General features: G+C 33.7%; 2 protein-coding genes and 1 long non-coding RNA gene across 13 annotated transcripts in view; 1 reads left to right on the forward strand and 2 right to left on the reverse strand.

The window, feature by feature from the left end:
* Positions 1 to 265: 265 nt before the first annotated feature.
* Positions 266 to 2,280, forward strand: LOC134236251 (RNA-binding protein 25-like; the record flags this gene model as incomplete). Its single annotated transcript, XM_062718426.1, has 5 exons — positions 266 to 355; positions 603 to 866; positions 1,474 to 1,542; positions 1,755 to 1,821; positions 2,219 to 2,280. Coding segments are annotated over 5 exons (552 nt in total), but the record flags the coding sequence as incomplete, so codon positions are not given.
* Positions 2,281 to 10,138: 7,858 nt separating this feature from the next.
* Positions 10,139 to 24,186, reverse strand: part of LOC134236235 (uncharacterized) — a 136,607-nt gene continuing 122,559 nt past the window's right edge. For all 11 annotated transcript variants that reach the window (XM_062718402.1, XM_062718405.1, XM_062718403.1 and 8 more), the window contains 5 exons: positions 23,847 to 24,001; positions 23,614 to 23,748; positions 11,292 to 11,406; positions 10,992 to 11,085; positions 10,139 to 10,845 (listed from right to left, as the gene is read on the reverse strand). In XM_062718402.1, the coding sequence (XP_062574386.1) occupies positions 10,710 to 10,845; positions 10,992 to 11,085; positions 11,292 to 11,406; positions 23,614 to 23,748; positions 23,847 to 24,001 (635 nt within the window). In that variant the 3' untranslated portion in view covers positions 10,139 to 10,709. The remainder of the gene's footprint in view (positions 10,846 to 10,991; positions 11,086 to 11,291; positions 11,407 to 23,613; positions 23,749 to 23,846; positions 24,002 to 24,186) is intronic.
* Positions 12,498 to 16,446, reverse strand: LOC134236248 (uncharacterized). Its single transcript, XR_009985574.1, has 3 exons — positions 15,823 to 16,446; positions 13,166 to 13,316; positions 12,498 to 12,676 (listed from the first exon to the last, which is right to left on the reverse strand). It is a non-coding gene; the product is annotated as an uncharacterized LOC134236248 (long non-coding RNA).

The raw sequence follows: 24,186 nt of genomic DNA on the forward strand, positions 1-24,186 counted from the left end.
AAGAGCTCGAGATCTCGAGAGAGAGAGCTCGAGAGAGAGAGCTCAAGAGAGAGAGAGAGTTCAAGAGAGAGAGCTGAAGAGAGAGAGCTCAAGAGAGAGCTCAAGAGAGAGAGCTCAAGAGAGAGAGCTCAAGAGAGAGCTCAAGAGAGAGAGCTCGAGAGAGCTCGAGAGAGCTCAAGAGAGCTCGAGAGAGAGAGCTCGAGAGAGAGAGAGAGAGAGAGAGAGAGAGAGAGAGAGCTCGAGAGAGAGAGAGAGAGAGAGAGAGAGAGAGAGAGAGAGAGAGAGAGAGAGCTCAAGAGAGAGAGAGAGCTCAAGAGAGAGAGAGAGAGAGAGCTCGAGAGAGAGCTTAAAAGAGGCTCGAGATCTCGAGAGAGAGAGCTCGAGAGAGAGAGAGCTCGAGAGAGAGAGCTCAAGAGAGAGAGAGAGTTCAAGAGAGAGAGCTGAAGAGAGAGAGCTCAAGAGAGAGCTCAAGAGAGAGAGCTCAAGAGAGAGAGCTCGAGAGAGCTCGAGAGAGCTCGAGAGAGCTCGAGAGAGCTCGAGAGCTCAAGAGAGAGAGCTCGAGAGAGCTCGAGAGAGCTCGGGAGAGAGAGAGAGAGAGAGAGAGAGAGAGAGAGAGAGAGCTCGAGAGAGAGAGCTCGAGAGAGAGAGAGCTCGAGAGAGAGCTCGAGAGAGAGAGAGAGAGAGAGAGCTCGAGAGAGAGAGAGAGAGAGAGAGAGAGAGAGAGAGAGAGAGAGAGAGAGAGAGAGAGAGAGAGAGAGAGAGAGAGAGAGAGAGAGAGAGAGAGAGAGAGAGAGAGAGAGAGAGAGAGAGAGAGAGAGAGAGAGAGAGAGCGAGAGCGAGAGAGAGAGAGAGAGAGAGAGAGAGAGAGAACCCCCTTCGCCCCCCCCCCCCAAAAAAAAAAATCACGTATAGGAAAGGTGTTTTTTTTGTCTTCTTTTTAATTGTCAAGAAATTTCTGGTCAAGAAAATTTCTGGTCAAGAAATTTCTGGGTTGGATTTTTTTTAATGCGATGGACCACTCCGCGCCCCCTTTTTTTTTGGGTAATTCACATGCTAGTATATATCAATATAAATATGAAAATTTGTGGCAGTTGGAGAGAGAGAAAGAGAGAGAGAGAGAGAGAGAGAGAGAGAGAGAGAGAGAGAGAGAGAGAGAGAGAGAGAGAGAGAGAGAGAGAGAGAGAGAGAGAGAGAGAGAGATTAACCCCCTTCGCGCCCCCCCCCCCCAAAAAAATCACGTATAGGAAAGGTGTTTTTTTTGTCTTCTTTTTAATTGTCAAGAAATTTCTGGTCAAGAAAATTTCTGGTCAAGAAATTTCTGGGTTGGATTTTTTTTAATGCGATGGACCACTCCGCGCCCCCTTTTTTTGGGTAATTCACATGCTAGTATATATCAATATAAATATGAAAATTTGTGGCAGTTGGCCTTAGAGAGAGAGAGAGAGAGAGAGAGAGAGAGAGAGAGAGAGAGAGAGAGAGAGAGAGAGAGAGAGAGAGAGAGAGAGAGAGAGAGAGAGAGAGAGAGAGAGATTAACCCCCTTCGCCCCCCCCCACCCCAAAAAAAAATCACGTATAGGAAAGGTGTTTTTTTTGTCTTCTTTTTAATTGTCAAGAAATATCTGGTCAAGAAAATTTCTGGTCAAGAAATTTCTGGGTTGGATTTTTTTTAATGCGATGGACCACTCCGCGCCCCCTTTTTTTTGGGTAATTCACATGCTAGTATATATCAATATAAATATGAAAATTTGTGGCAGTTGGCCTTAGGCAGTGAGCAGTTGGCAGGAAGCATTTATGGCAGTTGGTTGTCCTATATGGAATTTCGTAAGTCCGGAATATTTACGTTCCCCCCCCCCCTTTTTGTTAAAAAATATTACGAATTTGATATTATGTTTCGTGAAAAAGCCTTGTAAACGTCAGATATTTCGGACTACGGTCCGTGTAACACTTAACAATTCAAATTTCTAAAATGATTTCGAGTTTTAGAATGTTAACATATTTTAGTTCAAATATCTAAATTTTCAAAAACTCAGACTGATTTCGCATATTGAAATTTAATATTCTAGTTAAAACAAAGATAGTCTGGAGACTTTTCTCTCTCTTGCTTGTTCAAACATTTCCAAAGTTTATATATGCTAGTTTTTCCATTTTAATTGGACAAAAAGACACCCCGCCCTTCTTTTTTTCATTCGTTATTTTTTAACCACTATTTTTTAAGCAGACCGGTTTGAGGGTAAGGATATAGTAGAGTGTGAAGGATTAGACCGGTTTGACGACAGATAGATGATGATTTAGTTGTGCCTTGTAGTTAAATATTAAAATAGCGTAGCAGACAACTAGACACTTTTCAGTTTTAGGTTGCTGTGTAGTATAATATAGCAGATAGACCGATTAGATGATGAAAAATTTATGGTTTAAGTCACACAGTTTGTAGCTGTGCTAGACAGGTCTGTAGACCGGTTAGACGATAAAGAGGGGATGGTTTTAGTCGCGGTTTGGTCGGCTGCGTGGTTCAGTGGTTCGTCTGCTTTAGAGTCGCGAAGTAAGGGGTTGATCCTTACGTCGAGGTTCGAATACCACTGTGGGACGTGGAGACTGGTCCTTCGGATGAGACCGTATAAACCGAGGTCCCGTGTTGCAGTAGATGCTGACACGAAAAAAAGATCCCTCACTGCTCGATGGCCTTTAGTCCCCAGTATAGCTCAAAATTTTCAGCTCTCTACGGGAAAGTGGTGGTGTCTCCACGTGATTGAAAAAATTCTCGAGAGGGACGTTAAACCACAAATAAACAAACAAGCAAGTCGAGGTTTGTAGAATAGAGGGACAGACAGACCGAGGGATGGTTTAGGTCGAGGTTTGTAGGATAGAGGGACAGAAAGACCGAGGGATAGTGAAGGTCGAGGTTTGTAGGATAGAGGGACAGAAAGACCGAGGGATAGTTTAGGCCGAGGGTCATACAGAAATGTCTTTTTCTGGAAATAAAATGGATAACAATCTCACCGAGTCAACATTCTACATCCTACTATAAAAGTAACCGTTATGAAATAAAAACTTTTATGAATTGAATTGAAATACGTGTGAAAAATCTCTCAGAATTTTAAGATTTCAGCATTAAAGATTAAAAGTAATAAATTTTGTCATGCATGGGCCCTTTTCAACCTCCTATAAAATATAAACAAATATATTTTGGAGTGTATTACGTGACATGAAAAGAATTTGTAACCCCATACCCCCCAGGTGCACCAAGAGATTTTTTTTCAGTATATGGCCAAATTGGCTGCACGAAACTATAAAATCTCGTTTTAAAACTAATTTACATAAATTATATGAAGAAAATGCGACTTTTTGTTATTTGGTTATTATTTATAAATTTTGATTTCTTTATTTTCTTATACTGTATTTAATTATTTATCTATTTATTCATTTAATTGTAACTTTATTCTTCTTAGCGGTAGGGATTGTTACATAATTGCAAATCTATGTCCCAATCAAATATGCTTAAAAGGGACTTAAGCTGTTATAGGGATAAACTATAAGAATAAAGAAAAAAAGGGGTAAAATTGCAAAACTTCCACTTGAATGAAAAATAAAACATAACTCGAGTAGATTTATGTTGTACATGATGTATATACTAGTATGTATTAAATCACAGATTAAAATCTAATTATGCAACAGCCCCAATCTCAAAAACCTGTTTCCTAGTCTTGAGTGTGTGTAAAGGGGAGGGGGCTCTCTTTTCTCTCTTTTCTTTTTTTTTTTTTGCTTATCAAGGAATGTTTGTTAGCTGATGTGCCCCAAACTAAGAATATATGGCGTTGTCCCACAAACTGAAATTGCTTCTTACGGGCCAGGCATTGAACTGAAACTTCACTTTCAAAAGTACACAAGAGAATCTAAAGAGAGTATGCGTGTACTTTCGTGGAGAGAGAGAGAGAGAGAGAGAGAGAGAGAGAGAGAGAGAGAAACTCTTTACTGAAATTATATGCTAGGGGTTGAGAATAATCAGAAAATATCACAATATATGCAACATACATATATATTATATTATTATGCAACTTAATTTCAGAAATATCGTAATGATGTTCATTTATGGTATCCAATAGCTCAATAATCTACTAGTATATTATCCCCCCCCCTCAAAAATGCTTAAATCTGCACTGATTTGCCGATTGTTCACACGTAAAATTTAATTAAGAGATTTCTGCATCTTTACTTCGGATAAATTAGTTTACATAATGTTATAAGTACAGCAAAAATACTAGAATGATTATAACCTGTAAAAGGAATTTTTAAATAAAATAAAGAACAAGAAGAAAACAACTCTACCTGTGCTTTAGGTATCCTCACTGAGGAAATATAAATCTTTGTATACTACGTAATATCCTTGTTTTAACCCCCAAATGCAGAAATGACGTGCACATCTATTCTATTGTGTAAACGACTTCTATCGTAGTTATATTGAGGATATATGTAAATATGTAAATGAATCAGATTCTAAACGGAAGTGAATCGGCGACTGTTACGTATTTTATTAGGGACGAGTCGTTTGTTGCAAAATTAAATGTACATGATTGTAAACATAGCTGCTCGCCCATCTTCTTACATCAAGGATTCACATTTAGCAATTGTTACAGAATCGCTAGGATTTGATTTAATGCATAAAATTTGTGTAATTTAATTAAATAAGCATGTAACTTGCCCTAATTATTGAACCTTTAAAGTGCATCCCTCACAATTTTGTATTTCTAAAGGTTTTATAAAAGAAATGCTAATGAAAAGCATTTAAAACTCAGAATAAAGCATGTTTATCCATCTATAGTTTTTATCATGCTATTCGGTAAAAGACCTTTTTTTCAAAAATAGTCTTTTTTGATTAATTGAAGTTATCATGTAGATTCAATTGTTCAAAGCGTATAATATATAATTAGATATATATGAAAGGAAATAACAACAGCTCAATAAACTTTACTGTAATTTCAACATTTTAATATACACAATGTTTTAAAGTTTGGAAATAATAGATTACGTAAATTTTCAAGTTATATTTTCATTTATTATCAAAATTTGCAAGTTGAAATTGGGAAATTGTTATTTCATTTATTTAAAAAAACAAACAAATGTTGATATCTATCTTAATGTCGAAATAAAAGCCACAACAAGATAGCTACTTCTTTTTCTCTCTATGTAGAGGTTTTTGAATAAATTCTGCTTCGTATGAATACAAAAAAGGTCTGCTAATGACAGAGCGCAATTAGTTCCCATGGGAAATCTAACAGACTGTTTGAAGACTCAAGATCTCCCCCAAAATACTTCATATCTATATTGTCAATGTGAAACACATTTAAGATGACCAGTGACAAGGTCTGTAATCTTAATCAATTTTCATTGCACTCTAATTGTCTATGATGTCAGAATTCTGGACTTTTTATTTTTCTCAAGGAATGATTGTACAATAAACCTTTTTTAACACTATTGATTTGGGTTTAATTTTGCGATTTCCAATTTTCTTAAAATTGCTTGTATTCTATAGACATCCACAGTCTGATAAAACCTCCTCTTCTGGACGCTGTGCAGTACTCCTGAAATTTCCCCACTGCTCTTAGTTTTTTGGAAAAGAGTAATGAAACACACTATAGGTAGAACTAGAGCCTTTTACATTTAAATGTTTAAAACTGACATATAATTTTGAAGAATTTATAGAAAGGGTACTTTAAAGACATATTGATCGTGTTATCTTATGCTTTTTTGCAAACTATTAAAGACAGGAGGATATATGGTTTTTAAATATCGTTTTAACCGTTTCATGGAGGTTCAATGTGTAATTCATACTTTTAATTAATTCTTTAAGTACAGTGTCAAAATCATTTTCTGATTTGGTCCTTTGCCTGACACTATTATTTATAAAATTTTGATACGGTTGAAAAATCAGGGCTTCCTTTACCTCTTTAGGCCATCTTCCATCCATGTGCATCACACAAAATAAGTTTATTTTTTGAGTTAAAACAGATTTTCTTCATTCGTCTCCCCTTCGGACCAAGTCCATTCCACTCTTATTCTGTTTGTCGCTAAAAAGCATTCGAGATTTTGCGATGAAATCTATAACATAACTTTATTGAACCGAAAAAGTCCACTTCTGACTTTGGTGTCAAAAGGTCAAAAGCTAAATTTGAAAAAAAATCACAATCTCCTGTGTGTTACAGTTTCAATATCTTATCGAAGCCTTTGAACTTTTTCAATGAAATAACATAGCAAAACCTCTTATGGCCTCAAGGAGAACGTAAGTGATTCTGAAGTCAAAAGATCAAAAGTTAAAGTCAATTTTTCATACATTTAATTTCAAATACCATTTTTAATATGATACCCAAAGATTTTTTTAACAAAAGATTTTTTTTATTACAAATTCTTATAGTCTAAAAAGATTACTTTTGATTTTAGCTAAAAAAAAAAAGAGTTAAAATTAGAAATCAAAAACTTTTTCTGTGTGGCGCATTTTTTTTTTTCAGGCGATGTCTTCAAAGCCTTTGAGCTTTCAATGAAATTTTATATTGCAACTCTTTTTGCCGTAAAGAAGAATCATAAAAGGTCAAATGTCACGGTAAAATCATATATTGCAAAAAAAATGCTCTCGGATAACTTTAAGAAGACCATTTTTATTTAGTGTCAAAAAGTCATGGTAAAGGTCAAGTAAAGGTCAAACATTCATATTGTTAAAAATAGTTTCCAGATGACAACTTTAGTTTCAATGAGCTTTCTCCCTGTATTTTTATTTTGTTTCGTATCTCCTTAAGACCTCTTTTGATTTTTAAGTCAAAAGATAAACGTCAACGTTTTATATCTTGCTTAATATGGTTTCCTGTTGAAAACTCTAGTTCTTTTTCAGGTTTTTTTTTTTCAATGAAAATTTCATTCCTTTAATCAATATGACTTGAAAAAGTCTCCTATTGATTTGAGGTCAAAGGTCAAGGCCTAAATCAGAAATTTGTATAACATTCAAGCGTTGTCTTAGGTCCATGAACGTAGTCTTTTACTATAAACTAAACCTAGAGTCAAAGGTTTCTTTAACTAAAATAAAAGAGCCTTGTTGACTTAGGGACAAACGCAATATTTTGTTGAACTTTATTTTCTTTTTTCCCAACTAATTTAATAGTTATAATAATTTGGGACGTTTTGCGCAATTTTATTACTGTATGTCTTGTTATAATTTACATCTTTTCTGATTTAAATTTCGAAGTAGTACCTGCTTAAATTTTTTCACTTCTGTTTTCTTTTTTTCAAATACAAGAATTTTCATCATTAGATATCTGTTCAAAACTACCGGAAATGTATGCTGATGTTTTGTCCACGAATATGTGATGTTATAATGATTTTAAACTTGAAATATTATCAGTAAGAAAAGTATATTGTAAAGTACATGTACGTTACGTGTGTCATTAAGGTCAAAACTGAAAGACCATTCAGTTCTCTTTCTCTCTCTTGCGTTAAATGGGGGACAGGGTTTCTCTAAATAAGTTTGTTTTAATATTTCTGATTTCTCTTAAAACATTTCTGCGTCTTTTTAATAGTGAATATGTTAATCACCCCCTCATCTCACGCACACTTCCCCTTGCGAAGAATTACTTGATCAGTACAAACACTTCCCCTGGGGAAATATTACTTGAGCAGGTATTATTTATCAGCCACTATAACATTTAAAAAAGTTTTTGTATTAAAATTGCTAAAAATCTCGGTATGTGCGTGTGTAGTTTGTGTAAAGACCGTTTTACACATAATATATCGTTAATTTGGACTGTACATAACAGAATCTACCCCCTTCGTTGTATTTTTACAGGAGTGTGACGTCAGGTGGCATTTGATACATATTTAATCGTGTAGATTACCACCATTCACACAGCAAGATCACGGTTTGTAATCGAAATACGGGCGTTTCCAACACTATAAATTCAAATCAATCCTTCGTCTTACAACCCATCGTTGCTTTTCCAGAATTTAAAATTTTTACACTTTTCTTTTCTTTTTTAGTCCTATTTATCTGTTATTTATTTTTTTACTTTTGTAAGTACATGTACCTTGATACATATAAATACTGGTAATAGACAATAATTTATAAGGATTTTTCCGTCAAGAACAGGACCTACGACGTTCAGATGGTCACGAATTAAAAAAAAATAATTTAAGTTACCAAATATAAAAGCCCTATCTCTTCTAATTCAAAAGTCATAAGAAAGAAACAACATTTTGAAGTCACATCCTTGAACTTTGAAAATTTTAAATTTTATTCTTAATACTTAGTAAAAGTTGCAATCTTGTTGTGTATCAATAAAATTTTTAAAACTTTAATTCAGAAAAATAATTATATTCAGAGTAGAAATGTTTGAAAGCAAAATCCCTTCACAAGTATCGTCATTCCTTGCTTAGTGTTGTGTACAGAGTTTAGCAATTGAACACACCCGTGAAACGTATTGTTAATGTTTTCGATTCACCGGGTGTGTTCAATCGTCAAAGCCTGCTCACCACAACTACACGGACTGACAATATACTGTGTGCATGTTTTGCTTTTACTCTGAATTTTCTGGATTATAGTTTTAATATTTTTCATTAATACACAAGATCGCCAATTTTCCTAAGTATTAAGAATAAGAAAAAAACTTGTGAAAGTGGAAGGATGTGTCAATCAAACCCGTTCAAAAATTTGAAGTTTCAAAAACTTTTAGATGAAATTAGATTTTTAATATATTTTCGTGTGAAATGCTTTCATGATATATAAGTCGTGATATTATATGGAAAATATTAACTTCAAATCTGTGTCTATGCACCTTTAAAGTAATGTTTAAATTTTTGAAAAGTAAGTCAAACTTCAAGGACAAGGTCGAGGATAAAAAAAATCATGGCATATTAATTTGGAAGGGTCTTGTTACTGGGAATATTCATGTGAAATATGAAAATCCTATCTCTTCTCATTCAGGATTTCTGACCAAGGTTAAAGTTTTTGTGACAGAATGTACAGAGTGACAGACGAATGAGATTTAATGTCCCCTTGCTTTCGCGGAAACGGGGTACAATAATTAATTAATTTAGGGCATTAGCTGCACATCTAATTTTGATAACGATACAACAAATAATATCCAACTGAGACTTCAAGCTTACATGTACATAACATTCTCTTGCATGTTAGTAAGGATATAAATATTGTTCTTCAAGCATATACAGTTCTTCTTGATTAAATACGCAAACGAACAATGCATTGATTGTGATGCAGAATTTTATTTTAAGTGAGTGACCAGTAAGTATTTTTATGCCCCCGTAATCGAAGATTCGAGGGTATATAGTTTTTATCGTGCCCGTCTGTTTGTCCACAAAAACTCTTTAACCTTGTCCATAACTTTCGATTTAGTGGAGCTACGACTTTCATATTTCACATGTGTATTCCTTGTGACAAGACCTTTCTATGGGTACTACTAAATTTGACCTTTTGACATTGACCTTGGTGTTTGACCCACTTTTCCACAAAAATTCCAAACTTTTACTTTGGTCATAACTTTCAAACGGTAGATACTAAGACTTTCATATTTCAAGTCTATATTCTTTCTGGCAATACCTTTCATTGGATACCAACAATTTGAACTTGGAGATTTCCGTACGTATGAAAAAAACTTTAACCTTGACCATAATTTTGAACAGTAAGGGCTAGGGCTTTTATACTTCATACCTGTATCTGTAATCCTTGTGGAAAGATCTTTCATTTGATACCAATAACATTGACCCTTTAACTTGATCCTTGGAGTTTGACCTACTTTTGAAAAACAAACCTAGACTATAACTTTTAAAGGGCTAGGGTTAAGGCTTTCATACTTCACTATTTAATCCTTGTGATAAGATCTTTCATGGAATATCAAGAACTTTGACCCTTTGACCTTGGAGTTTGACCTACTTTTTAAAAAACTTTAACCTTGGCCATAACTTTTGAACGGTTAGGGCTAGGGCTTTCATACTTCACATCTGTAATTCTTGTGACAGATGTACGGACGACGGGCACATTACCATGCATTGCATAAGCTCTTCAGTAGAGTTAAAAATTACATAATTAATGACTACATCAACCATTTATAGATGCTTTCATATTATCATAAGATAAGAAAGAAAAGAAGTTGTCTCTAGTTTCATTTATTTATATCTATATGTTATGTATTTTATCAAATGTACACAACATTTGATGCAACTTTTCAGAGACTATTAAATCTCGTCATTTAATACACAACAAATTAGTTTAATAATTACAATAGAATGCGGATTTATACCCCCGGTATGTTATGTATTTTATCAAATGTACACGGCAGTTGATAGAAGTTTTCAGAGACTATTAAATCTCGTCATTTAATACACAACAAATTAGTTTAATAATTACAATAGAATGCGGATTTATACCCCCGGTATGTTATGTATTTTATCAAATGTACACGGCAGTTGATAGAAGTTTTCAGAGACTATAAAGCCTCGTCATTTAATACACAACAATTTAAATCAAAGTCCACAATAAAATGCTGAAGGTTTTATCACTGTAAAATGTTTTTTCTTTTGTTTTCACACATGTTTTTATGATATATTTTATATTTTAGACAACTCTTCCTTCTTAAGTCCTTATTATGGTGAAATGAAATTTTAATAACCACCCCCAGACAATATGCCTATATATGCAAGCAGTAGTTAAGACTTCTTTATTGTCTGGAATAGTAGTAGCAATCGTCTGAGGGAGCAGCGTTGAAGGTGTTCCCGATCTCAGATGACAGATCACTAAAACTGGGTCTGTTTTTCGGCTTCGACTTCCAGCATCTCGTCATGACTCCGTAGAAGCTATTTGGAGAGAAAACAAAAGAGTACTAGATAATTATAAAGCAGTTAAAAGAAAAAGGAATAATTATAAACAAGTACAAGTTGATTTCCAATGGCTTGCTTTAAAAAATATACATAAACTTAAGATAGCAATTTTCTGGCCTTACAAATCATTTGCAAATTCTGGTCTCTTCATTCGATGGCCATTTCTGACTTCAGTCTGTACATCTCTACTGCGCATGCCTGGATACGGAGTGTCACCTGAATGAAAAATAAAGGTCTAGATCACGAGTATTTTCCAATTAACAGAGCTTTATGCAGATACTTCGAAATTTAAAAGAAACTTGAGCTTTTTCAAAGATCAAGGAAAAAAAATTAAGATAAGGGACCTGTATGATTTCTCAATCTGAAAACAAACACGTCATGCTAAGTTGCACATTTAACTTACAATTACAATTTTTACGTACCCAAACTAAAAACTTCCCACAAAACAACTCCAAAGGACCAGACATCACTCTTAATTGTGGCGGATTTCAGTGAAACTAAACATTCCGGGGCCGCCCATTTTACAGGTATTCTTTCCTAAAGTAATATATTCATTACATTTAAGTTTACTCTCAAAAGACTGGTACAGAGGGTAAAAGAGGCCCATGGACTTTGACGTTAATTTTTATCCAGATGTTATCAGGCGATGACCATTGGAAATGAAAATTATCTCGACTCATGATAAACACTAAACAATTTGTTTGGCACTATCAACTAGTTATTACATCATATTTTTGTCTCTAAAAAATCAATTTGACAATGTACATTCACTGGGTGAAAAAAGCAGTTTCCCATCATGGGAAACTTTATGGAAACCACATGGAAACCTCAAGTTTACATCATGTTTCCCAGTGGTTTCCATAGCGGATGCTAGGTTATTCCGCCAAGTTTCCGTGACACGGAAACCCCCTACGCTCCGATTCCATAAGGTATCCCGAACCACGGAAACCTCTGTAAACCTGAACACACATGTAGTTTCCCATAATGGGAAACCTGAATATTCCACTGGTTTCCAGAATCAGGAAACTTGATGGAATCGGAGCGTAGGGGGTTTCCGTGGAATGGAAACTTGGTGGAATCTTTAGGTTTCCTTTTATGGGAAACTACATGGAAGCTCGGGAAACCTCACGATTCCTAAAGTTTCCTTGACTCAGGAAACCATATGGAATCGGAGCGTAGGGGGTTTCCGTGGAATGGAAACTTGATGGAATCTTTAGGTTTCCTTATACGGGAAACTACATGGAAGCTCGGGAAACCTCAGGATTCCTAAAGTTTCCTTGACTCAGGAAACCATATGGAATATGAGCGTAGTGGTTTCCGTGGAATGGAAACTTGATGGAATCTTAAGGTTTTCTTTTATGGGAAACTACATGGAACCTCGTGAAACCTTATGATTCCTGAAGTTTCCTTGACTCAGGAAACTATATGGAACTTGTGTAGCACTTTCTGTGTGGCGGAAACTTGGTGGAATTATCTGGAGTCCCATTCCTGGTGGAAATTACTGGGAAACTTCAAGATTCCCTAACTTTTCTAAAGGAAGCAATGTGAAATAATGCGTATTCTTTTTAAAATCTATCAAAAAAATTTATAACATGTAAAAGAAAAAGCATTACCGTTTTATATGTTTAATAATTCATTTGATGTACAAAAACTGTAACTGAATTTTTCAATGATATCAAAATATTAAATAAATTCATATATCTTAGATAAACAATGGAACAGTCTTTCACATTTAAGTCCATTCATACGGGTCATTAAGTACTTCTTTCAACATCAGTTTCCTGGTTTTCTTCACATCACCTATGATCTGTAATATTCATACAAAATTATTATATGATGTCAGAATTATAATGCTTGAATATAACTTAGAAATCTGAAAGATTAGCCAATGTCCTTTAATATACCAATATCAATAATTACTTTCCATGACCATGATACATATGATTTCAGCATTTAATGTATCTCTTAAAATTTAATGCTGTATGATAAGTGAAAAAAATAACATAATATAAATAATATTTTCAGCCTTATTATGTCATTGAGGATATATTACTACATGTATCGCATACTAAGAACCCTGCTTTAAGTTTGATTAGTTTGAGAAAAAACATACCCTTTATGATAACAAAAATATTAGGGAGAGATTTTTTTTAAATTTTGATATTCGACCTAGAAATTGGTTGAAGATCATTGCAGACCCTCCACCCCATTGCACAAAAGCTAGATTACACCAGGGGAGAAATATACTCTGGACTACAATTTTAAATAAAGATATACAGTAGATTTTGATACTGACCTTTGACCTAGAAAATTAGTCCAAGGTCACTCTTCATCCTCTATCCACAGGCTCTTTGTAGTTTAAGTTTGAGAGAGAAATATGCACAGAACAAGTGATTTCAGATGGAGTGATGGGTAGACACTGTCTTAGGGCATCCACAGAACAGGACCTAAAAATAATGCAATTTTATATGTATTACAGTATATATACACATGTACTTGTATGTGTGACAGGATTTGGTTTTACCCTCAAACTAAGGTACCACTCACAGCACCAATGTAACTGGAATTCGCTACATGGTATCAATGCAATTTAGGAAATTCCACGATACCAGTGTAGCGAAATGATCATCGTATGAAAATACCTCTTTAATAACACACACTTTCTTTATCAATAATAGTACTTGGCGTTTTATTCCAATTTCTTACTAACCAATAAACCTCTTGATTTTCAAATTGTCACGAAAGTGACTTACTAACCCAAAAATTTTAATAACAAGAGTTTGCAAATTAACAAATATTTATTATAGCCACAAATGTATTTTATTAAGAGCACAAAAATATTTACATTATATATTTACAACGAAAAACTGATGTACTAACGACCTTTCACTCACGAGCCTCAATAAAAATAAGTGCCTACCTAACAATTGTACGAAGTCCAGAGCTAGCCCGTCCTACCCAATGCTAAGTCCAAAGAGAAGTGACCCACCCCAGCATGAAAAGTCTACTATGCCTAACCTAGCCGGTTTACCAAAAATAGAAATAAGGAACTAGAAAATCGACGAAAAAATAAGGAAAACAAAATGGATAATGATGAACGAATGAACGAGATAATCATATTGAACGAAACAGAGACAGACACCGGGATCAACCCAATTACCCATCTTATCAAAAAGTGAGCTGGCACGAACCTTTGAGAAGGTTCCAAGCCAACTGATCTAATCGTGAAATGCTTTACTTTAAATACACCGCGGTCTAAAGGTGTGTCTCTCTTAACCAATCAAAATCTATGTCCTATGTATAACCCAGACAAGGGCGTTACCCAAATCACTGTATAAAGCTAGAAAGTTTCCGAATGTAAAACAAACGATCGTAACCAATAAGAATTATCGTTATTTACTTACTATGTACAATCCAATCCTACCACATATGTTAATGATTTATCATATGCTGCATTGGACACATATGATTTTATCATGGTTTAAGTATACATGTATCTTATGAGTAATTTTATACCGGTATTGCATGTACGCTCAGTTTATTTAAGAAATAAATAACAAGTTTATAAACTTCAATGGGAGAGATACCACAAATGTACATGTATATATAAACAAGTAATTTAATTTTTTTTTACATATATTGACCAACAATATTTACATCCATTCATCATGTTCATGAATTGGCTGATCAAAATTCAGTCAGTTTTAAATCTATATGATATACCATAAAGGACTTTCACATTTACAAAAGTTATTCCCCTTCGCAGGGTCGATCTGGGGTCAACCGGCTTAAGACGCTGTTTTCCCTCTTTAACCGTATCGACTTTGAGGGACAATATCTTAGAAATAAAATCTGTATGAACATATTCATTATGATTTTCATGTTGCCCCCATACTCTGGCAATACAGATACAGATTGTAATTGTCCAATATTTTTGAAGATTGAAAATATTAACAAGTAACTTACAAAGGACAAATTTAAGTGGGAAAAATGAGCGATACGCCGACAATTGGAGAAAACTCTTAGGAATGAGAAATTCGTCTATTGGTGATAACAATTCCTGTTTTAATGTCACTGAAAAATTAAGAGACATTAAAAATTTAAGCCCTATTGTCATACACGCATGCTGTTTTTTCATCCATATAACCTTTTAGTATCATAAAATTTACTAAAATTTAATACATGTACTTCAAATAATTTCATTATATCTATAAAATAAATGAAACTCTAAAAACTTAATGACTTGCAGGAATTATTCCTTGAAGAGAAAAAAATCTATCATATTTCATATAAATATGTGCATAATGAGCCTTTTTTATGCATTTAGAACATGTGGTATGTGCCTCATTTCCCCAAGAAATTTTCAAAGACAATGGACTATCTGTAAGCAGAAATCATTGCTGTTTACTTACATTGGTAAAATTTATGAAAATAATTAATTTCCTATTTTTTTTTATTTTAAATAATGCTAAAAATAATTTAATCTATTAAAAATAATCTAACTGACTGTAAAATAACATTTTTCATAATCTTAATCTATGGGCAGATCACTCTAACTTCATAAAACTACCTGAGATTAAAGTAGAACTCTTTAGTGTGCAGTTTTTAGAGCTTCCTTTAAGTAATCAAAATACTGACCAGCAAGAAATCAGTTAATAAGCATTTCCTTTTTTTCATTCAAATTTTTGGAGAGATCTCAGAGTTTTTTCCTGTTCAATTCAGGTTCAAGACGACAAAGTTTTATTGAAGTGTATGTATTAGAGAACTGATTGTGTCAATCATAGCGATGCACACATAACATGGAGGCAAATTGTTTCAGCCCTAGCTTTTACATAAAACTTCTTGTAGCTCACAGCTGATATACCACAGTTCAGTATTTAAATAAAATTTAGAATCTTTTTTTTTTCAGGCAATTGTCATATACATACTAATCATGAATGATTTACCACTTACCAAATAACCACATCCTGAATCATCATACATTTTCTATGATTTTATCTCACTGGTTTTCTTTTAAAGTCACACAGTTTTCTTCTCTCTGAAATGATAAATTATGTCCAGGTACTATTGCATTCTAATTTAAACTAATTATGTAATAGCATTAGCAACAACCGGGATGGAAGAAAAAATAACCAGAAGTCTCTGTCGAGACTGTAGCTCTACTGGTTTGTACTTATCAAAAACTGATGCACAGAATTATGTATCTTAGTATAGTCTACTTGTGTGCCAAGTTATATAGAAATCAGACTAAAATTTAAGGAGGAGTAGTGTTTGCAGACAGATGGACAGACAGACGGACGCCGGACGCATTACTATCGCATAAGCTCTTCTGGTCTCTGACCAGTAGAGCTAAAAACAAGATGCGCTTGTGAAACACAGCAACAAAGTTCGAAAATGCAATTTTTTTTAGCATACAGGTCACAGTCAAGATCACATTTAATCATTGTCCTTGTTGCCATTTGAAAGCACTTCTTTAGTGGAGTATGCATACTAAATATGAAGCCACTATCTCGTATAGTTCTAAAGTTATGGTGAAGGTTTAAGTTGACAACAGACACTCAGACAGACACACAGATATACAGTTATGGCAAAAGTTTGAACATTAGGCCATCCTTAAAAAACATTTTAGGTGTGGTAGGTACACACAGCAGAAATAAATTTAGATTACATAGAGGTATTAACTATGTCTTAGATTTCACCTTACTAGTCAAACAAGAAAATTAAAGCATTCTTAATGAATTCAATCTTTTATTGCTCATATATCAGAACACATCAGTTCTTTTTTTAAAAACAGCGTAGGTGCAATGGAGACGTAAAAAAAATATCAATCGGATAAAAATGGAAAATGGATACTTAAAAAAAAAAATTTTTTTTTTGAACCAATAAAAAAAATCCAGTAGGGTGGATTTTGGTGAGTCGGTCGCGTTACCGCAAAAAAAAAATTTTTTAAGGATGGCCTTATAACTTGGTATACACACAGCCACTTCGAGGTATCAAGCGTAAAATTCACAGCACAGCAGGACTGCATTTTGACTTCGTGGGATCAAGGGTTTCGAGAGATCAGGAGTTCAAGAAATCAAGAACAAATCTGCTAAGTTATATAGTGAAAAAAATCAGGACCGGAGACTCACTTCAAGGGATCAAGAACTTCCGAGAAATCGAAGTTCAAGCCATCAAGAGTTACCTGTATATACAGATATAAGATTAGAAGCATGTTATTATTTGCAATTTTGACCTAATGACAGCTAAATCTGTTCAGCAATACAATACCGTTTACATGTATGTAAGTAGTTTTATTGTGCATGATTATTTACTTATTTTCTTGATCTTCTCAACTTGAAGTGTTCTGTATTTAATAACCAAGTTTGTAATAAACATAATGAAACATACCCTTTTCCATATCCCATCCTGTATCAGACCTTCGACCAATATCAGCCCTAGGGCCTCTGTCCCTCTGGCTGATATTGGTGTTTCTGGCTAGGATGTGATATGGAAAAAGAGTATGTATTATTCGCTATACATTGACCTACTCAGGTCAATAATTGTGAAAAAACTGATAATTCAAGCCGATGATTCATTTGCATTTCTTGACATACTATCAATATTAATTCACTATTAGGCTTTTCCATACATGTTAACTCTCCCGATTTAGGCGGGAGTCTACCGCTTTTTCACTCCATCTCCCGCCTACCGATTTAATGCAGAAATCTACCACTTTTCTACAAAAGCTGCGTCTAAAGTATTTTTGGTTCGCTTGGGTATCCATTTTTGAAGCCACTCTCACAAAATCTCGCTAGATATCGCGTGATTTGACTCGGAATCATACAAACGCTTTTTTGTACTTAGATTTCAAGCACGGATTTGACAACGACAACAACACAAGACTACCAGTGATTACATTGGTTACGATAAATTAATCAACATCCCTGCCATGAAAAAGGAGATACAGCTTTTAAGAATTAGATGAAAACATTTGACATCGTCTTTAAAAGCACAGAAGCTCACAACTTTATCAATAAAGTCAATAGAAATCACTCGATAGACCAAGCCATGTGGCACATCTCTACTTTCGTTTTCGATCATCGCGGGAAATCTGATTTATATAACGAAAGATAATAACTAGTTTTAGATCTAGATTAAACCATTTTATCATTTGTTTTGTTTAAAAACTGAATGAATATTTTGAATTATTGCTTCTAGGCTATCTCAGCAAAGATCACTCTTCACAAGGCTAAGTAAAGCAGCCAATCCAAGCAAAATGATGAGCCTGAAAAATATTTGAATTTGTACAATTTATGTCAAACTTAAGGTGTTTCTGTCTTCTTCTTTGCTGTTGATATTTAAGATTAATTAGTGTAGGTACCTGATTTCATTTAAGGCTTATAATATACATGTATATTACATGAAAGATATCGATAATCCAAGCGTTAAACAACACGCGCGCAATGCTACCGCTTTTGAGGTCTGAATCTCCCTCTTTTTCATCACAATAGGTTAACATGTATGGGCCTTTTCTTTCTTTACATCTTCATCTCAACAGGTTAGACATTACAAAAAAAAAATCTTTTGAGCAGTAAACTATTTCAATAACAATAAAACAAACCTAGTCTCTTCAGAAAAGTGGACAGGCTTTCACCTACATTCATTTTTTTATGTATATTTTCCCTCCGTATCATCGTAATGCATATGATTAAGGGTTATGCTATTCGCTACAATCTATTCCAACTGTTCTGATGAGGATATCCTTCATGAATAATCGGATAAGCTGAGATTGAAGACACTTTTTGTAAAAATATCGATGCTTTTATCAAAGTTTTGAACCAAAAATATTTAATTTATACCTTGCCATAAGTCGTAAGTTCCCAAAAACAAGAGTTGGCTATCCGAAAAATCAGAAAACACATGTATTCAAACCGGATGTTCTACAGTATGAATTTAGCTACGAAACCATGCTCGGTGTAACTATTATCATCCGGATAATTTGAGCGGGGTTAAAAATATTTTTTTAAGTCCGAAAAGTATTCATTTATATATAGAGAGAGAGAACATACATATGGAGCATACATTTTAATAAACATGATAAAAGGTGAAATGTTGCCATTTTACAACATACAGCATGCACATGCACGGTGCCTTCAAATGGGGCCTCCATAATCTAAGTTATGCTATATCACTGTCTCAAATTTTTTTTTCTCTCTCTCTCTCTTTCTCTCTGCAATATATACACTTAACAATTTAAAACTTAGGTATCCAACTTTTCAAAATGGCGTCAGAACAAAAGTTGCCTCCGATAGTGAAGATTTGTTGTTGCCAAATAATAATATTACAACTATTTACCGTAAAAAGTTAACAAAAATATACATACACTAATCCTTCATCGTTGGCTATTGCCTTTATCACAGTCTTAAAGACACTGGGTGGTGAAACCATCTTAACTTTTCAAATTTACCAGCTGCTTACACCTTCTTCTTCGTCCTTCTCGATCCTCCAAAAATGGCGCCTCGGGAAATTGACCAATGAAATAAAGCGCCTACAGAGCGATGCAGGATGGGAAATATAAACTGTTTACATTCACTATGATTAAGTGTGATTATGAGATCTTATATTAGAATTTAATTTAGTTTTCCCCTTTTCATGGAATAAAAAGAGGGACTCCTAAATATTTTTGCCGATATGATGTGTAGGCCTAGTATATTTAGAAAAAAAAGCGGTTAAATACATGAGGCAAGAGCAGAAAAAAAAATGTTGCTTGCTTGACACCTCAATTTATTTGCCTTCGGGATATGGGTTTCGGGGCTTGGTTGTTGGTAGTGGCCGTCCTTGCTGAAAGTACCCCCCCCCCATCTCCCCGCTTCTTTTAACTGTTACATGTATGATTATGAATTTATAATGTCACACCAAAAGATGTTAAATTTTTAAAAGCACATTTTTTTTTATTGTGAACTTTCCACAGGAATCCTAAAAGGCATGAAAATGATCTGCAATTATAATATGATTATCAAACACAGTTTTTTTTTATTTCAATAGTGATGATTGAAAAGTTCGGTGATTAATAATTCATTGCTAATAAATTGTTGTGTTTTTTTTGGGGGGGGGATATTAAATTACTAATTGAACTCCCTCCTTTTCGGGGTTTAATTAGATTTTGAGCCTGATATCAATATTACTGGTGGACCTGCTAGACTTTTCTCTAATTGCTACATGTATGTACATTGTACTTTAAACTCCTTGGCCTTTAGCTAAAAAAAATTCCCACATAATTTTAACACGTAAAATTGTTAAATGAATCAGAATGTTGAAAACCTTTTCCTTACAGTGTAGGAGACTTATATCTCTAGGTGGAACAAAACTAACATCTTATCAAAGGCAGGAAAATATAACAGTATTTTAATTCAGTATTTTAGTCGTGATGGGTATAAGTGAATTAAGTCATGGGAAAGATTATGTCGAAAGTCATCTATACTCGTTGATGTGCAGGGCTGTACTTATGCATACAGCTTTAGCTGGTCCCGCCCTGTATTTCTTTAATGTTTTTTTTTTTTTTTTTTTTTTTTTTTTTTTTGGTAAGGTATGCTAGTAAAAATAAATACCGGTTAGTTTATTACTCTAACGGAAATTACTTTCCTACAAGATTCCTGAAGATTGAGTCTATAGTCACGCAAGTTTTTTTTTAAAAAGAGTAGCATGTCGGCGAATAAAAATAAAGTAGTGTACAACATAGATAAAGAGTATTGACAAACTTCATACCTTTATAGAATGAAATCAACAAAAACTGCACAAAAATACAATCGTGACAATTATACAATGAATTAATTATACAATTAATTCTTTTAATAGATTGCCTTAGCATGTACTACTTTAAAAGCCATTGTTCTTAAGGAAAACAAAATCATGCAAAATATTCTACATATATAGACTTTTCTTTACCTAGAGCAATGGCTTTTGGAGAAAAAAAATGGCTGAAAATTTTAAAGTTTGTTGAATATAGTAAGTAAGTAAGTAAGTAAGTAAATATTTTATTATAGTGACATGTGTATATACAGTTATTCGTTATACAATTAAACATAATATATGTTCACAACACCCGGCCCATCGGACCTATAAGTCACTTTTAACAATTTATATACATTACAATTTACATGCGTGTGATTTTTCTTTGTCTTAAATTATAGGCTTTATAAATAAAATTTGCAGATTGACGAGGGAAGTGAGTTAACAGATATTTAAAGAGAACATTTAAATCATTATATTGTAAAGTTGAAATTCCAATATTTCCTAGAAAGTCCTGTCTACAGAATTTATATAGATCACATTTAAGAAGAAAGTGAAGTTCATCCTCTACTTCGTTCAATATAATGTATGTGCATTTAGGACCCTACATTGTAATTTCAGAAAAAAAAAATCTGCGTACATATTTAAACAAAAAAAGGAAAGAAAAAACGATGAATTATATTATAAACATTTATCTGATAAAGTCTTTGTAGTACGTTAGATTACAAATTTCACACAAAACCCCATCAACAATATTAAATACAGTTTTGATTTCACATTGATCTATTCACGTCATTCTGATTTAATATAATTATACACGACGAGAATTAAGATCTATTCAATACCTATAGAAAATTATTTAATTTCTAAAGAGGATAGTTTTATTTTAAATCAGTAATGAAAATTGAAATAAAAATTCTAAATAGTTTGTTCTTTCATTGAACTTCTTAAATGTAGGTTATTTTATAAATATGTTCTCTTGTATAACTTTATTTATGGAATATACAATTTTTTAAATAATAAAAGAAACACGAATCATCATCTTAATTTAAAAGAATTTTCGGCCGGAGACTGTGTGTGTACATGCTCGACAACAGCCCATTGTTCCCTTTACGTACAAAACCGTCTCAATTCACATAGAATATACAAAAAATACACAGTGACAGGTGTCTTCGCGGCACGTGTCTCCACATGAAATGGCACGTGAGGACAGGTGTCCCTAATTACACAGGCCGACCATAGTGACTTTTTCAAAGCGTTTTTTTGGGGGGGGGGGGGGGGGGGGGGGGGAGCTTCTCAAGGAAAAAATGAAAAGCAACCCACCCACCCCCAATAATAAAAATAATAATTTAATGAATTAAAAAAAAGACAATATTCACTATTAATAGTAAAATACTAGTATGATAATACTCAACCCCAGTCAATTCGATGAATGATTCTTATCTGACCAGTTTATATTAATATATTAATTAATTAAAACAAAATCTTTATCACTTTCTAAACTTGTATTTAAAAACTTGAAACACTAAAAATGTAATTTTGACAAACCAACTGAAGTATTTTTTTCCTGACGGATTACCCCGGTATATAAGAAATGCCAACCTCTGGTATCTAACACATATACCTGGTAAGGTACCTTGATGTCTTGTGAATACATGTAATTATGTAAAAATAATCCTTCAATGTCAATTGCAAAATATTGGAAAAAAATTTAGTTATTTTATTGACCTGTCCTTAATCAGTAATCGTAACTTGACATATTTCTTTATTTACTTTTTAATCGATCTTTTTAGTAAACATTTTCTGTAAATAATTTCATTAAATGTACCCTTCCTTACAATGTAGCTCTTCCATTTTTTCAAAGGAACATTCATCATAGACAGCTTCAAGAAAGTGGGATCGGAAATGATTGATTTCTACATAACTGCATGCACTTACTTTTTTCTATTCCACTTCACGCATTCTATACGAGTTTACCAAAACTTATGTGATAAATCAAATTCAAAATTAAATTAAATTAAATTAATTCAGTTAAATAAAATTAAACTAAATTTGAATTGCGTTCACGGTGCTGAAATATTAAATTAATCACACAGAAATACACATCTAGTTATTTTAACTGTTTGAAGTTAATTATTTTGATACAGCATGTAAACACTTTTCAAATATTTCTATAATTGGTAAAAATATGGTAACATAATTAAATATTTAACTTTTTGTAAAATAAAAGGTAGGTGGGTTAGTATTGAGATATACTTTCAAAGTTTCCCTGCCTGGGAAACATGAAGAAAACTACACATTGGTGGCTTCCATGTCGGGAATCTGTATGGAATCCACTAAGGCTTGTTTACATGGTTTCCTATCTTGGGAAATTTACGGGAAACCACAGGTTGGTTGTTTCCATATCGGTAATCTACATGGAAACCACCGGGGCATGTTTCCATGGTTTCTATCTTGGGAAACTTACGGGAAACCACAGGTTGATTGTTTCCATGTCGGGAATCTATGTGGAAACCACCGGGGTATGTTTCCATGGTTTCCTATCTTGGGAAACTTACGGGAAACCACAGGTTGATTGTTTCCATGTCGGGAATCTATGTGGAAACCACTATGTGGTTTCCATAAAATGGAAACTATATGGAAACTACTGATGTCACGATTCCCATATGTTTCCATCGGGTTTCCAAATTTGGGAAACCTGGCTTTTCATCCTGTGATTGTACAATAAATTTTCATAATGAAGCTAGCTGCTTAGTACAATCATGTAAATAATTTGTCGTGTCCATGAGCAAATTAAAGATTTTCAAAGGTGTATTCTACAAACATTCACATTCACACACACACCCTCAAACACACAAATACACCTTGTTCACTTCCTAGAATCATAAACATACTCGATACAGTCATCCAGATTATATCATAAAGATCTATTAAGACTATTATTGTACAACTAAGATGCTACTGGTCTTTAACCTTTTCGTCAGATGTTGCATCCTTTTCTTCCTCGTTGCCCTGTTGTTGTGGTGGTTCAGGTCCGAATCCATAGATCTTAGGCTCCAGATCTTCAGTCAACAGAATGTTTCGTGCAGCAAGTCTTTTGTGCACAAGCTAAAATATGTAAAAATAACTGACTTAGTGGTCTACTAATTTTAAAACCGTTTACAATTTATATACATGTCTATAAAAGACACCAATCAAGACAGAACCTTTTTGGATTCGAGGAATGCCATTCCCTTAGAGATTCCATAGACAATACGATATAGTTGTTCCTCTGTGTCTTCTGCCCAGGCATTTTTCTTTTGTAACAACCAATCTCGGAGTTGTCCCTTCTCACAGTATTCTAGAACCATGAATGGTCCAACTGCAAAACGTAAGTAGACATTTACCATTACCAACATCAAAATGAAATGATGTGTCAGAAGCTGCTTTTGAAAGGCACTTCAGAATGTATGTAGAAACTTTAAGATTCTTTTATAAAACAGCAATGAAAAATGACATTTCATGTCAATGACAATTAATTTTTTGAAATACAGTAAATAGTGATAA

Source organism: Saccostrea cucullata, unplaced genomic scaffold (genome assembly GCF_032062105.1).
Source record: "Saccostrea cucullata isolate Sc308-1 unplaced genomic scaffold, CSIRO_AGI_Scuc_v1 ctg578, whole genome shotgun sequence".
NCBI lineage: Eukaryota > Metazoa > Mollusca > Bivalvia > Ostreida > Ostreidae > Saccostrea > Saccostrea cuccullata.